The following is a 13511-nucleotide window of genomic DNA, read 5'->3' as shown; positions in this document are numbered from 1 at the left end:
GGCTGCAGCCCAGTGGCTACCCAGGCTCATGTTGCTTACTTCTCTGAAGCACAAGGATTTTGAACAGGTAATGCAATGCCTCCGATGCCTCTATGCTGATCTCGTGGTTGCAGCCCATGCAGAAGAGGCCGAAGATGCTCATCAGTTTCCCACTCATTGAGAATTCCTCCATGTGCTGCCACAAAGAGGAAACTGGTTAACTCCCCATCACCTGAAAAGGAGCTTCCCCATACTGTGGCCACCATCCCTCTCCAACCTCCCCACCCCTCCACACCACTGAATCATTTGCCTGCATGTATCCCCTCACCACACCAGCTCCACACTCTTTCCCTGGCCAAGAAAAACCTTTCAAAGCAGCACCCAGGGAAATGGGGCAGCCAGATCCCCAAAACATGTTAGCCAGTGGGAAGTTGTGGACCCAACTCAGCTGTTTAGGCCAAGGTCCCCCAGCAAGGCTGAGATGTGTCCAGCCAGTTGGAACTCACTTGGCCAAGGGCAGACCAAGGAAACAAGTCAAACCTCTTACCCCGTAGGAACAGAAAAGTCACTAATGCAAAAAAAGAGGGACACTCTGACCACCCATCTCCCAGTAACCCCCTGCAGAGCCATAGGCTCTCAGGTACCCCATGTGCAGAGAAGCAGGGCCTGCTGAGTCAGCTTTTCCCCAACTCCAAGCACTCACTGACAGTTCCGGGAAATTGCAAATAAACCTCAGCAGCCGGGAAATAGTGCCCAAGGCCCGCATCTGTTCGTGCACTTTGTCTGACAGTAATGACCAAGGTAAGATGATCTGGAAAAAGAGTAAAGAGACCTTGTGAACACCTTTTGTGGGAGTGCTGCTCCCTTCATTCTCTTGATTCCACATCCCTGACTGCTAAAAAGACAAAAAGGAGGGAGTTGTGGCAGGCCCCCATGAACTTGGCAAAGCAAAGGTGTGTTTAAGAGTCACCCGGGCTACACAAAAAATTAGCTGGGTGTGGTGGTGCATGCCTGTGGTCCCAGCTACTCAGGAGACTGAGGCAGCAGAATGGCTTGAACCCGGGACGCGGAGGTTGCAATGAGCTAAGATCACACCTTTGCACTCCAGCCTGGGTGACAGAGCAAGACTCTGTCTAAAAAAAAAAAAAAAAAAAAAAAAAAGTCTCCGGAGTTTCACCTGCTACCTTCTGGGTCTCTTCTGAGATGAATGTTTAAAGACAGCACTGTGCCTTAGATGTAGAATTACAAAACAGTGGGTAAGCAGGAATGGGATAAGGTGGGGAGATGGGGCTTTCTTGGCAGCATATCCATGCAAACCCCTACCTGCTAGGCCAGCGGAAGGGGTAAAGTGGTCTCTGAAGGATGAGATTCAGAGCCATTAATTTCTGGAGGTTAATAATAATGGTGACACAGGTAAGTATTCTGAATAGAATAACCCACTCTATCCTCCCAGCAACCCTGTAAGTGTTATTATTATTACACTAGGTTGAGATCAGACCAGAGAAAAGAGGCCTGTGTCCTGCTTGCTGCAAACTTTTGGGAAAGTGTGTCCTGTATCACAGCTGCTGGACAGGTGTCCTTCAGGGTAACCTTTCTCCCAGAGCACTGAACCCCATCATGGACAGCCATGTGCCAAAAAAAGAAAAATGAACTACAACGTACACCTGACCGTCCAATACAAAAGTTAATTCAGAATTGACCACAGACTTAAAATCTAGAATGGTAAGATTCTAGAAGAAAATGAGAAAATACTTAAGGAAGGCAAAAATTCCTAAATAATATAAACAAAATATAACCATACAAAATAATAATAATTTGGACTTCATCAAAATTGAAAAACTACCTGCTCTTCAAAAGATACTGTTAAGAGTGGCCAGGGATGGTCGTAGTGGCTCACGCCTATAATCCCAGCACTTCGGGTGGCTGAGGTGAGTGGGTCACCTGAGGGCAGGAGTTCAACACGATGTGGGCATTCAATGAATGCCTGGCCAATATGGTGAAATTCTGTCTCTGCTAAAAATACAAAAATTAGCCGGGCATAATGGCACACACCTGTAATCCCTGTTATTTGGGAGGCTGAGGCAGGAGAATTGCTTGAACCGGGGAGGCAGAGGTTTAGTGAGCTGAGATCGTGCCACTGCACTCCAGCCTGGGTGACAGAGTGAGACTCTGTCTCAAAAAAAAAAAAATTATGTAGAGCTACAGTCTCCCTATGTTGCCCATACTGGTCTCGAGCTCCTGGGTGCAAGCAATCCTCCTGCCTTGGCCTCCCAAAGTGCTGGGATTACAAGTGTGTGAGCCACCACGCCCAGCCTTGAGAGCTCTTTGTATATTCTGGATATAAATCTTTTGTCAGATATGTGATTTGCAGACATTTTCTCCCATTTTGTGGCCTGACTTTATACAGTGTCTTTTTTTTTTTTTTTTTTTTTTTTTTTTTTTGAGACAGAGTCTCACTCTGTCGCCCAGGCTGGAGTACAGTGGCATGATCTTGGCTTACTGCAACCTTCTCCCCCCAGGTTCAAGAGATTCTCCTGCCTCAGTCACCTCAGTAGCTGGGATTACAGGCATATGCCACCACTAATTTTTGTATTTTTAGTAGAGATGGGGTTCTGCCACATTGTCCAGGCTGGTCTCGAACTTCTGACCTCAAGTGATCTGCCCACCTCAGCCTCTCAAAGTGCTGGGACTGCAGGTGTGAGCCACTGTGCCTGCCCATAACATTCAAAAATTAGTGGAGCATGGTGGCGCACACCTATGGTCCTAGCTACTCAGGAGTCTGAAGTGGGAAGGTCTCTCGGGGAGGTTCGAGGCTGCAGCGAGTAGTGATGGTGTCAATGCTCTCCAGCCTGGGCAATAGAGTGAGATGCTATCTCGAATAAAATAAAATAAAATAAAATAAAATAAAATAAAATGAAATAAAGAAACTTCAAACCCCCAAATAAGAAAACAACCCAATAAAAAAATGGGCAAAAGATTTAAACAGATGCTTCATCAAAGCAGATATGTAGATGGCAAACAAGTCTATGAAAAGGTGCCCAACATTAGTCACTAGGAAATGCAAGTTAAAACCACAAAGAGATGCCACTACACATCTATAAGAATGACTAAAAGGAAACACTAACAATACCACATGCTGGCAGGGATGCAGAGCAACTGGGACTCTTACACATTGCTAGTGGGAATAGAAAATGGCCTCTTGGGAAAACACTTTGGAAGTATTCCCCTCTCCTTTTTTTTTTTTTTTTTTTGAGATGGAGTTTCACTCTCATTGCCCAGGCTGGGAGTGCAATAGTGTGATCTCGGCTCACAGCAACCTCCACCTCCTAGGTTCCAGCGATTCTCCTGCCTCAGCCTCCCAAATAACTGGGATTACAGGCATTTGCCACCACGACTGGCTAATTTTGTATTTTTAGAGAGATGGGGTTTCTCCATGTTGGTCAGGCTGGTCTCAAACTCCCGACCTCAGGTGATCCACCCTCCTCTGCCTCCCAAAGTGCTGGGATTACAGGCGGGAGCCACTGTGCTCAGCTGGGAAGTATCTTATAAAGTCAAACATCCACATGCCATACAACACAGCAATCCCACTCCAAGAGATTTACCCAAGTGAAATTAAAACCTATGTTCATACAAAAGCCTGCACACAAAGATTTATAGCAGCTTTATTTGTGATCATCCCAAACCAGAAACATCCCCAAAGTTCCTCAACTGGAAAATTAATGCACAAACTGTGATCCATCTACTCAATTAAAAAATAAAAAGAAATAAAGTACTGATACACATAACAACATGAATAAATCTCAAATGCATTATGCTAAATGAAAGAAGACAGACTCCAGAGGCTGTCTACTGGATAATGCTACTTAGATGTCTTTTTTTTTTTTTTTTTTTGAGACAAGGTCTCCCTCTATTACCCCGGCTGGAGTGCAGTGGCACTGTCACAGCTCACTGCAGCCTTGACCTCCTGGGCTCAGGTGATCCTCCCACCTTAGCCTCCCAAGTAGCTGGGACCACAGGTACATACCACTATGCCCGGATAATTTTTTTATTATTTGTAGAGATGGGGGTCTCACTGTTGCCCAGGCTGGTCTTGATCTCCTGGGCTCAAGTGATCCTCCCAAAGTGCTGGAATTACAGGCATGAGCCACTATACTCAGCCTTAGGTAACATGTTAATTATTTTATTTATTTTTGAGACAGGGTCTCTCTTTGTTCCCCAGGCTGGAGTACTTGGCCTTAGATAACATTTTAATTATCTTATTTAATTAATTATTTATTTATTTTCGAGACAGGGTCTAGTTTTGTTGCCCAGGCTGGAGTGTGGTATTACAATCACAGCTCACTGCAGCCTCAACCTCTAGGGCTTCAGGCGATCCCCTCACCTCAGCCTCCCAAGTAGCTGAGACAACAGGCACACACCACATGCCCAGATAATATTTTTTTAATTTCTAGTAGAGATGGGATCTCATATGTTGCCTAGGCTGGTCTCAAACTCCTCGGCTTAGGTGATCCCCCTACCTTGCCCTCCCGAAGTGCTGGGACTACAGGCATGAACCACTGCACCTAGACGACATTTTAGAAAAGGCAAAACTATAGGGACAGGAAACAAATCAGCCATTGCCAGGGATGGGGAATGGGGAAGGGGTTGACCATAGAGTCATGGGGGAATTGGGGGGTGATAGAACTGCTCTATAGCTTAATAGTGGCTGTAGTTAACAGGACTGCATGCATTTGTCAAAACCCACAGATCTACACACTAAAAGCTGAATTATACTATATGTAAATTATACCTTAATTTAAAACAGAAAAAAAGAAGACAAAAGAAAAAGGAGGGCCCTTAAGAAAACCATATAGCCCTCAAATTCAACCTTTCTGATCCAGCTCTGCAAAGTCAAATGTGAAATAAATGATGTTGTATTATGCCATCATGTCATTTTGTAGGAAAATATGTCTAAAATATACACACTTGACTGAGAATTACCTCAAAGTAGCAAAATAAATTTCATTACACACAAAAATAACTTATTTTTATACTTTTAATTTTATGTATCAAGGTAAATTGATTTCTCCACTATTTTATACAAAATGTTGGAACCTGTTTCAGGTGGTGCTTTTGCAGGGCACCATTTATCTTTGGATAATGAGAACCCCAGTAATGGATCTCTTGAAGACTCTGCGCTGACCAGGACCAAAGTTTTGCATCTCTGTTTCCCACAGACTCCAAGAACAACAGAACATTTGTTCTTACATTTATAGCAAGGTTGCCTAAAAGCACAAAATCCTTCTCAACAAACATACCAGAGATGGTACATTCCAAAAGAACTATGTCACTCATCCAAATGTGGACAAATTTCCCTCTAGCTAAAGTCCTTGTCAAAGTCTTTTTTAGGTTTTTTGGGTGTTTTTTTGAGACGGAGTTTCACTCTTGTTGCCCAGGCTGGAGTGCAAAGGCATGATCTTGGCTCACTGCAACTTCCGCCTCCCGGGTTCAAGCGATTTTCCTGCCTCAGCCTCCCGAGTAGCTGGGATTACAGATGCCTGCCACCATGACCAGCTAATTTTTTTGTATTTTTAGTGGAGACAGAGTTTCACCATGTTGGCCAGGCTGATCACAAACTCCTGACCTCAAGTGATCCACCTGCCTCGGCCTCCCAAAGTGCTGGGATTACAGGCATAAGGCACCGTGCCCAGGCTTGTCAAGGTCTTTTTTTAAGATGCCTGGGCAATCTTGTCTCCTTCTTTGTAGTCACACCTAATGTTTTATGCAAAATTATATTACCCTAATTGATTACCATCATGTTCATGAAAGTCAGTTTCAAGTGACTCTTGGCTGTTTCCCCAACTCAAACTACCCTCAGGAGAGAACAATTTGTCATAACTAAGAATATTTGAAATGCTCTAAAGCTCTAAAGACAGTTAAAGGAGTACATTGAGTCTCTGGTGGGGATTACATTAAGGGATATAAAAGTAGCCTGATGGTTAAGCACTGAGGTCTTCTTTATCACAGAGCAACGGCAGACACTGCAAAAGGGGAAAATACTTTGAAGATTAAAGTCTGGCAGGGATGTAAATGTTACTACCATTGAAGCCTCAATATGTCCAAGTCCTGGGCAGAAATGGGTCCTCAGCTTAGCTGGCTATGTTTCCAAAAATGTGATCCTCAAAACGATATTTTGTGGGAGACACAGAAATTTGTCTTCAAGTGATGTTTATGCATGCTGAGGCTTGAGAACCAATGGTCTTTGGACTAGAATGACACCCAGGCTATCCTGATATTCTTTTCCTTTCCTCCCAAACATACTAGAATTAATATGGACTTTCAGTTTCCTTGATTTCCACAGCCACTTACCTCAAGGAAGTGTTGTAGTATGAGCATGTCGGGGTTCATCCCGTCCATCACAAGAGCCTGCAACATGTCATCTAAGGCCTGGACTGTCTGACAAGTGAAGAGACAGGGAGTGTCCAGAACAGACTGCCACAGTGCCAGCTCGGCTCCCTGGGGGCACTCCCCTATCTCCTTGTCCCCTACCTCTGGAGGAAGGAAGTGGGGCCAGCCTGGCTCTGCCACCCCCGGCATTCTCTCTCTCATGGCCAGCCACACTCTGATCTTCCTTGGTGCTGACCTTTCTTGCCCTCAATGAAGACTAGACCAGGTCCAGCCCAAATTGTGAGCCAGTGGTAAAATGTAGGCATTGGGCCATTCAGGAGCCAGACCCCGTGGGACTCTCCGCATTAGATTCATTCCACTGGGTTCAGGAAACATCTATTTTTATTTATCTTTTTATTTATTTTTGAGACAGAGTCTCGCTCTGTTGCCCAGGCTGGAGTGCAGTGGCACGATCTCAGCTCACTGCAAGCTCTGCCTCCTGGGTTCATGCCATGCTCCTGCCTCAGCCTCCCGAGTAGTTGGGACTACAGGCGCCCGCCACCACGCCTGGCTAATTTTTGTATTTTTAGTAGAGATGGGGTTTCATCTTGTCAGCCAGGATGGTCTCGATCTCCTGACCTCATGATCCGCCTGCCTCGGCCTCCCAAAGTGCTGGGATTACAGGCGTGAGCCACTGTACCCGGCAGGAAACATCAATTTTTAAAACTACAAAGGCTGAAGTGGGAAGATAGCTTGAACTCCAGAGGGTGAGGCTGCAGTGAGCTATGATTGCATCACTATACTCCAGCCTGGGCAACAGAGTGAGACCCTGTCTCAAAATTTAAAAATTAAAAAAAATAAAAAACTGCAGGCCCCTGGGAAGATTTGACAGTCTACTGGTCAGTTGCTCCATAGTATCCCTGGGTTTTATTATCAGACCGTCTCCTCCCATGACTGAAGCTGCTGTGAGCCTTAGTAAGCAAGGACATGGATAGGGTGGGAGCATGGGGCGATCCCTGGAAAGGCAGGTGAGGGTATGACAGCCAGAGTGCTTCTTAGCAGCCCGAGGGCCACAGGGCCAAGGGCTCTGCAGAGATATCAGAGTAGGAGAAGGGAGGGGAGTTAAAGGACAGGAGGTGACTCCAAAGACAAACCCTCCCTGTGGAGCTCCATGAAGAGGTGGGGATTACCTGGAGGTAGAGACTCGCATTGTCTCTTCGGTACAGGCTGGGCATGATGGGTGGCAGAGAGAACAGGCTGGAGACGCCCACATTTACCAGATCCAGTTTCTGGGACAAGTGGAATGGTGGATTCACCTGACTTCAGGGAGAGGCAGGGAATGACAAGGGGCTTTGGGGATCCCTGGGAGAGGCTGGGTTATGTTTCTAGGACCCTCTGGGAGAATTGCTCTGCTGCTCTCTCTGCGGTGCAGGAAAACAGTGGGGACCTGAGACCCCAAACACTTTCTAATGGCCTCTCCTCCGGGAAAGGAGGGCCCAGGCTTCTGGGGAAGCTTCGCTCACTGGATGTCCTAATAGGCTCCCAAAAGTACAATTGGAGAACACCCCCTCCACCCCAGGATGCAGGCAGATAAAGTGGCAGCCACTGGGGCTCTGCCACCCACAGGCCAAAAGTTAAGTCCCTAAACCTTGCCCTCCCTCCCAACCCAAATGTTCTCAGCACCAGAGACCAGGCGCTCTGAGGGGTAAGGGCAGGAAAGGCACCTCAGTGCCACGATGCAGAACATGGCTTGCTGACGCATGTTGCCCATCAAAATCTCAGTGGATTCTTCAAGAATTAGTATCTAGAAAGGCCAGGAAAAAAGACAACAAAAACAACAACAAGAACCCCCTCAGAGAGAGATGCCAGCCCTCAGGTCCAGGACTTGTCATCCTCATCCCTGAATAATGAACTCCCAGAAGAGCTTGGGTCTTTCTCACCTCAATTTTCTTGGCCAGGATGGCTTTGGGATAGTAATTGTCCATATTGCCATCTGCCTGGGCACGCACAGCACTACTCAAAGTTTCCACAGCCCTCAGGAACTTCAGCTTGGCAAACTCAGACTAGGACACAATACACAGACTGATGCCCATAAGCTGGGCTTCAGCCCTTAGCTCTGCCCACAGGCAGCACCTGAGACCTGCACCCGACCCCTGCTCCTCACACCCAGCCCAGGTTCCAATCAACTAGGCCAAAGGATGGATTGCTCACTTGATTTTCTCAGTACAATATCCCTGCCCCCAGGACTGCTGCTCACCAATGGCTGGTCACCTATGTAGGGCTCTGGAGGACAGTGGGGCTAGGGATCTCTGATGAAGATCCTTCCTACAGGAAGGGAACTGCAAGATCTGAGCCCTAGACACCCTGTCCGGTGGCCTAGCCACCAAAGATCTGCCTGGTCAGGAGGCAACAATGGGCTGAGTATCTGGTGGCTTCCAAGCCAGGGCTAGTACTCAAAACCCAAGGAGGCATAAGCCCTCTTTTTATTTTTTCTACTTTCTGCCTCAGTTCACACAAAGGTCCAGATAACTTTCTTACCATATGTTCTTCTTCTAGAAATTCCAGTATGAACGCATAGGCTTCTCTTTCTGATTGGCGCAATCCTGAAAAGGGATGTAGTTGGGGGAGGTTAGCTGATTCCACCAGATGGAACAGGAAGGCAGAGTCATCCTCCCCCTCCCTTCCTGTCCACCAAGGAGGTTCAGAAGCTACCAGGGTCCCCAGAACCAGCTTCTCTAGGCCAATGGAAGCCAAAGTGGAAAGGCCATCATGTGGGACTAGTTAAGAGATTTTCAGCCGGGTGCGGTGGCTCATGCCTGTAATCCCAGCACTTTGGGAGGCTGAGGTGGGTGGATCACCCGAGGTCAGGAGTTTGAGACCAGCTCGGCCAACATGGTGAAACCCCATCTCTACTAAAAATAAAAAATTAGCCGGGTGTGGTGGCATGCACCTGTAGTCCCAGCTACTCAGGAGGCTGAGGCAGGAGAATCGCTGGAACCTAGGAGGCAGAGGTTGCACTGAGCCGAGATCACACTACAGCACTCCAGTCTGGGTGACTCCATTGAAAGAAAGAAAGAGAGAGAGAGAGAGGAAGGAAGGAAGGAAGGAAGGAAGGAAGGAAGGAAGGAAGGAGAAAAGAAAAGAAAAGAAGGAAGATTTTCTGTATCAGGTATGGCCCGGGATGGAGAGCAATTGGGAGGAGACCTTTAAGTCACTCCCAGTGGCCACAAATTTCTAGGGCTGTCCTACACTGACTTTGAAAGTTTTGGTTGTGAATGGACTTGAAAGCCCAAGTCAGCCTGGGAGGCTTCTTTGCCAACTGTACTGGCACAGCCTTCAGGGCATGCCTCCCTGAGCCTGAGGGTTGAGACCAGGAATAGAGCCTGTTTGCCCCAAGTGGAGTCGGAAGAAGGTAAAGCAAGAAGAAGGAGCTGGTGACACCACTGGGCTCCAAAGCAACATGGGCCATGGGCCTGAGTTCAAGTTGCTGCTGCCCTGTCACATTGCCCTGCAAGAAAAGCCGCTCGGAATAGGGCTTGAACCCAAGGCACGGGAGCTACGCACAATGGCCCTGGCACCAAACTGCATGAGTTCAAAGCTCAGTTCCTCTGCTTCATCAGCTCTGTGATCTCCAGCAAATTAAACTCTGTCAACTTTACCTTCCCCATCTGTATGACAGGGAAGATGATACTATCTGTTATTATTTGAGGATTAAATGAACAATGAGTCTTAATACATGTAAGAAGTGATCTTGAGCAAATTAAATTCCCCCAAGCTTCAGTTCTGACATCTTAACCTGGGGATGATCATCGTAGTATCTATTATTGTTGTGGATTTAAATAAATTAATATGTGAAAAAATATTTAGAATGCTTCCTAGTATATAGTAGAAAATCACTAAGTGCATTCTTCAGCATACATTTATTGAGAGCCTGCTATGTAAAAGGACTCTCCTAGACCCATCAGGGAAGAAAAGAGACAATAATCTTTGCTGTCATAGAGCTTCTTACACACCAGGGAGTTCCTTCACAGGAACTACCCTTATAAAAGAATTTTTATTTTGTATTTGCCCATATAGGTTTGTATATACACAGAAGTCAAAGAAAATCTCATTGAATTTGAGTGGGCTTGAAGGACGTGAACGTCAAGCCATTTATATATCTGGCGAGAGAGCATTCTAAGCCAAGGCAATAGCAAATGTGAAGGCCCAGAGGCAGGATCATGCCTGGAAAGCTTGAGGAACAGCAAGGAAGCCTGGGTGCCTGGAGTGGGAGGAGCAGGGAGGAGTGGTGGGAAGTGAATGTAAAGTACTAATTAATGAGGCAGATCATGAGGGAATCATAGCTTATTGTAAAGACAATTGGCTTTGGGGACAGGAGCCCCGAGCAGGTTTTGAATAAAAGTGGTCTGACTTTGATTAACAACAGCACTCTGGCTGTTCAGTTGAGAATAGATCAGGAGTAGAGGTGGAGAATGGCATGGGGTGTGGGCAGAAGCAAGAGACCAACTGGGAGGTTGTGACAATAATCCAGAGGTGAGATGGTGGTTCACACCAAGGGATGTGGTTAGAAATGAATGATCAGATTCTGTATCCATGTTGAAGGTAGAACCAATAGGAATAGTTGATGGCTAGACGTGCGTATGAGAGACAGAAGTCAAGAATTTTGACCTTGATACACTAGAAAGATTGAGTTCCCATTAATTGATGTGGGAGAACAGAACAGATTTGCCTTTGGGAATAAAGTTAAGAGTTCAGTTTGGAATATATTAATTTTGAGATGTCTACTAGGCATCAAAGTGGAGATATCAATAGGCACTTGGATATAAGAGCCTGGAATTCCAGAATTGCAGATCTGGACTGCAGATACCAATCTGGGAATTGTTGGCATGTAGATGTTATCTAAAGATTTCTCTGCCTGGGTGCAGTGGCTCATGCCTGTAATCCTAGCACTTTGGTAGGCCAAAGTAGGAGAATCCCTTAAGCCCAGAAGTTTAAGAACAGCATGGGCAACATAGTGAGACCACATCTCTACAAATAACCAAGAATTCGCTGGACATGGTGGCACGCACCTGTACTCCCAGCTACTTGGGAGGCTGAGGTGGGAGGACTGCTTGAGCCCAGGAGGTCAAGGCTGCAGAGAGGTATGATGGTGCCACTGCATTCTAGCCTGGGTGACAGAATGAGACCATGTCTCAAAAGAAAAAAAATATATATATACACATAGATAGAGAGAGAGAGAGAGAGAGAGAGAGCCCTCTGGCTCTCCTGAACAGCTGTCAGCTACAGGAGGTGTCACTCAAATTCTCAGGCAATGTCTTGTTCCTGGCCCAGCTCCAGGCTTCTCAGGGAGGCAGGCATGCAGAGACTAGAGCTGTGACAGGGGTAGCCAGAAGTGGGCAGATGTGTGCCCATTAGGTACACCTCAAGCGAGGGCTTGGGCAATCATCACCACTTCTGAGCACCCGCAGTTGAGATACAGGACCAACTAACTGCTCACCCGGTAAGTGGGACTTCCAAGAGACTTGTAATGTCGATGGCTCAAAGGTTACTCTCTTTGATTTTCGCTTGTTAGAACTCGGATTCATCTGTACGCTTGGGGCAGCAGCCTGCAGCTTGCGAGGAGAACAGTGGGCAGGCCAGGCGTGAGATAGTCCTTCCTAGGGATGCAGCTGTCTGCACTCACTCCAGGGGGAAGCTGCAGGAGGCAGACCTGCCCTTTTACCACGAAAGGAATTGGCTGAGTAGGGCCAGTGCTGGGTCCCAGGGTCAGCTTCCCATTTCCTCCCCATGGGAAGATTCGGGACCCTCTGAAGGGCCCTGGTCCCTCTTGATTTGCCTAGGAGTCTTCCATTCTTGGATCTTCCAGCATACAGAATCTCAGACTCACAGGTGAGCTCCTGGGTCACAGTGGCCATCCCTGTGCCTCCAGGCCAAATTGCCTCTAGGAGTCTTGCTGCTAAAATCCCGAGGTCCCCTCTTCCCAGAGGCTTCTGTCCCCACTCCCTAATTCATAACTTTCCTTCGGCCCTATGGTAGGGGAGCTAAGAGCCCCCACATGTCTGCCCCTCCCAGACATGGCCCAGGGAAGCCTGCTCCTGGACCGGGAAGAAACTGCTGCGCAACCTGCTTCTCTCACGGCCCTGCACTTGGGTCCCCGAACGGGCGCGTCCCATCGCTCACTGCCTTAAAGGGCCTTGCTCTGCCCCTGTGTGCGTCTCTTTTGTATCCCTTCTCTTAGCTGGTCTCTGTCCTGTTTTTGGGAGCTGCCGCTCGGACAGGCCATCCCCTGGGAACTTGCTCACCCTCAGTTTTCCCTGGGCCTAACTCACCATCGTCTAAAATACAGAATCCAGCGCCCCATTCCCCACAAATAATAAGTCGAAGCGCTCAGGTCTGAGATCAGGATACCCGACAACTTCTCCAGAGACCCTGGAGCCGTCTCTCCTCCCCTACCTTCCCCCAGAATGGAGTGCCCCAGACCCCTGAGGCCCACAGATCCCCGCGGCCCCAAGGGCTGCATCCAGGCAGGGCTGGAGGCTCACCTTCTGCAGCGAGGGCCGGGGCCCTGCCCCGCCCCTTCCTTGGCAGTGGAGGGAACAGGCGGGAAGGGGGAACCCTTTACCTGACACGCCGGCGCCTCAGGCCGGCGCCTCAGGTCCGGGCACAGCCTCTCCAGAGGGCGCTGTGCTCCGGGGCCCTGGAGCGGCCCCTGCAGGGCAGGCACGGAAGTGTCCAAGGTGGCGCTCCCCACCAGGCCGCAGCGGGACCCCATGCAGCGGGCGGGGGGCTGAGAGCCCCGCCTCCTCACCACCCCAAGGAGGGGCCCCAGTCTTCCAGGTATGGGGAAGAGGCTGTTTCTCATGAGCCTGGGCTCCGGGCAGTCAAAGCTCCAGGAATGGCTTGGAGGCGCTGAGCCACCCATCTCTACCCTCTGCCTGGCCACTCCCCTGTCCTTCTTGGGGAAGTGACTCCCAGAGGACAGCTCCTCAAACTGAAGAGGAGGCCGTAAGGAGCTTTGACAGCGGTTGTGCTGGCTTCCACCCTGCCCCGGAAGCAGAGAATCTGAGAGCCTGCCTCTACCAGGTAACCCATCACACCAGCTCCCCAGGGACCTGGTCAGCCCAGCTGGAGGGGCCGGGCAACTCAGTCACCTTGGCGGGCAGCCC

The 13511-nt window shown here is 48.4% G+C and overlaps 1 protein-coding gene across 4 annotated transcripts in view; it reads right to left on the bottom strand.

The window, feature by feature from the left end:
- Window positions 1-12981, bottom strand: part of LOC108545088 (maestro heat-like repeat-containing protein family member 7) — a 46833-nt gene extending 33852 nt beyond the window's left edge. For 3 of the 4 annotated variants that reach the window (XM_017896555.1, XM_017896553.1, XM_017896556.1), the window contains exons 1-8: window positions 12675-12711; window positions 11843-12040; window positions 8884-8948; window positions 8070-8149; window positions 7536-7665; window positions 6328-6414; window positions 683-790; window positions 40-175 (exon numbers count right to left, since the gene is read on the bottom strand). In XM_017896555.1, coding sequence (XP_017752044.1) covers window positions 40-175; window positions 683-790; window positions 6328-6414; window positions 7536-7665; window positions 8070-8149; window positions 8884-8948; window positions 11843-11930 — 694 coding nt within the window. In that variant the 5' untranslated portion in view covers window positions 11931-12040; window positions 12675-12711. Of the gene's footprint in view, window positions 1-39; window positions 176-682; window positions 791-6327; window positions 6415-7535; window positions 7666-8069; window positions 8150-8883; window positions 8949-11842; window positions 12041-12674; window positions 12712-12887 lie in introns of those variants that run through there. The other variant, XM_017896554.1, reaches the window with a different exon arrangement.
- Window positions 12982-13511: the final 530 nt, after the last annotated feature.

This window comes from Rhinopithecus bieti, unplaced genomic scaffold, assembly GCF_001698545.2.
Source record: "Rhinopithecus bieti isolate Rb0 unplaced genomic scaffold, ASM169854v2 scaffold_24392, whole genome shotgun sequence".
NCBI classification, from domain to species: domain Eukaryota; kingdom Metazoa; phylum Chordata; class Mammalia; order Primates; family Cercopithecidae; genus Rhinopithecus; species Rhinopithecus bieti.
This window is presented reverse-complemented; position numbering and strand designations above follow the sequence as displayed.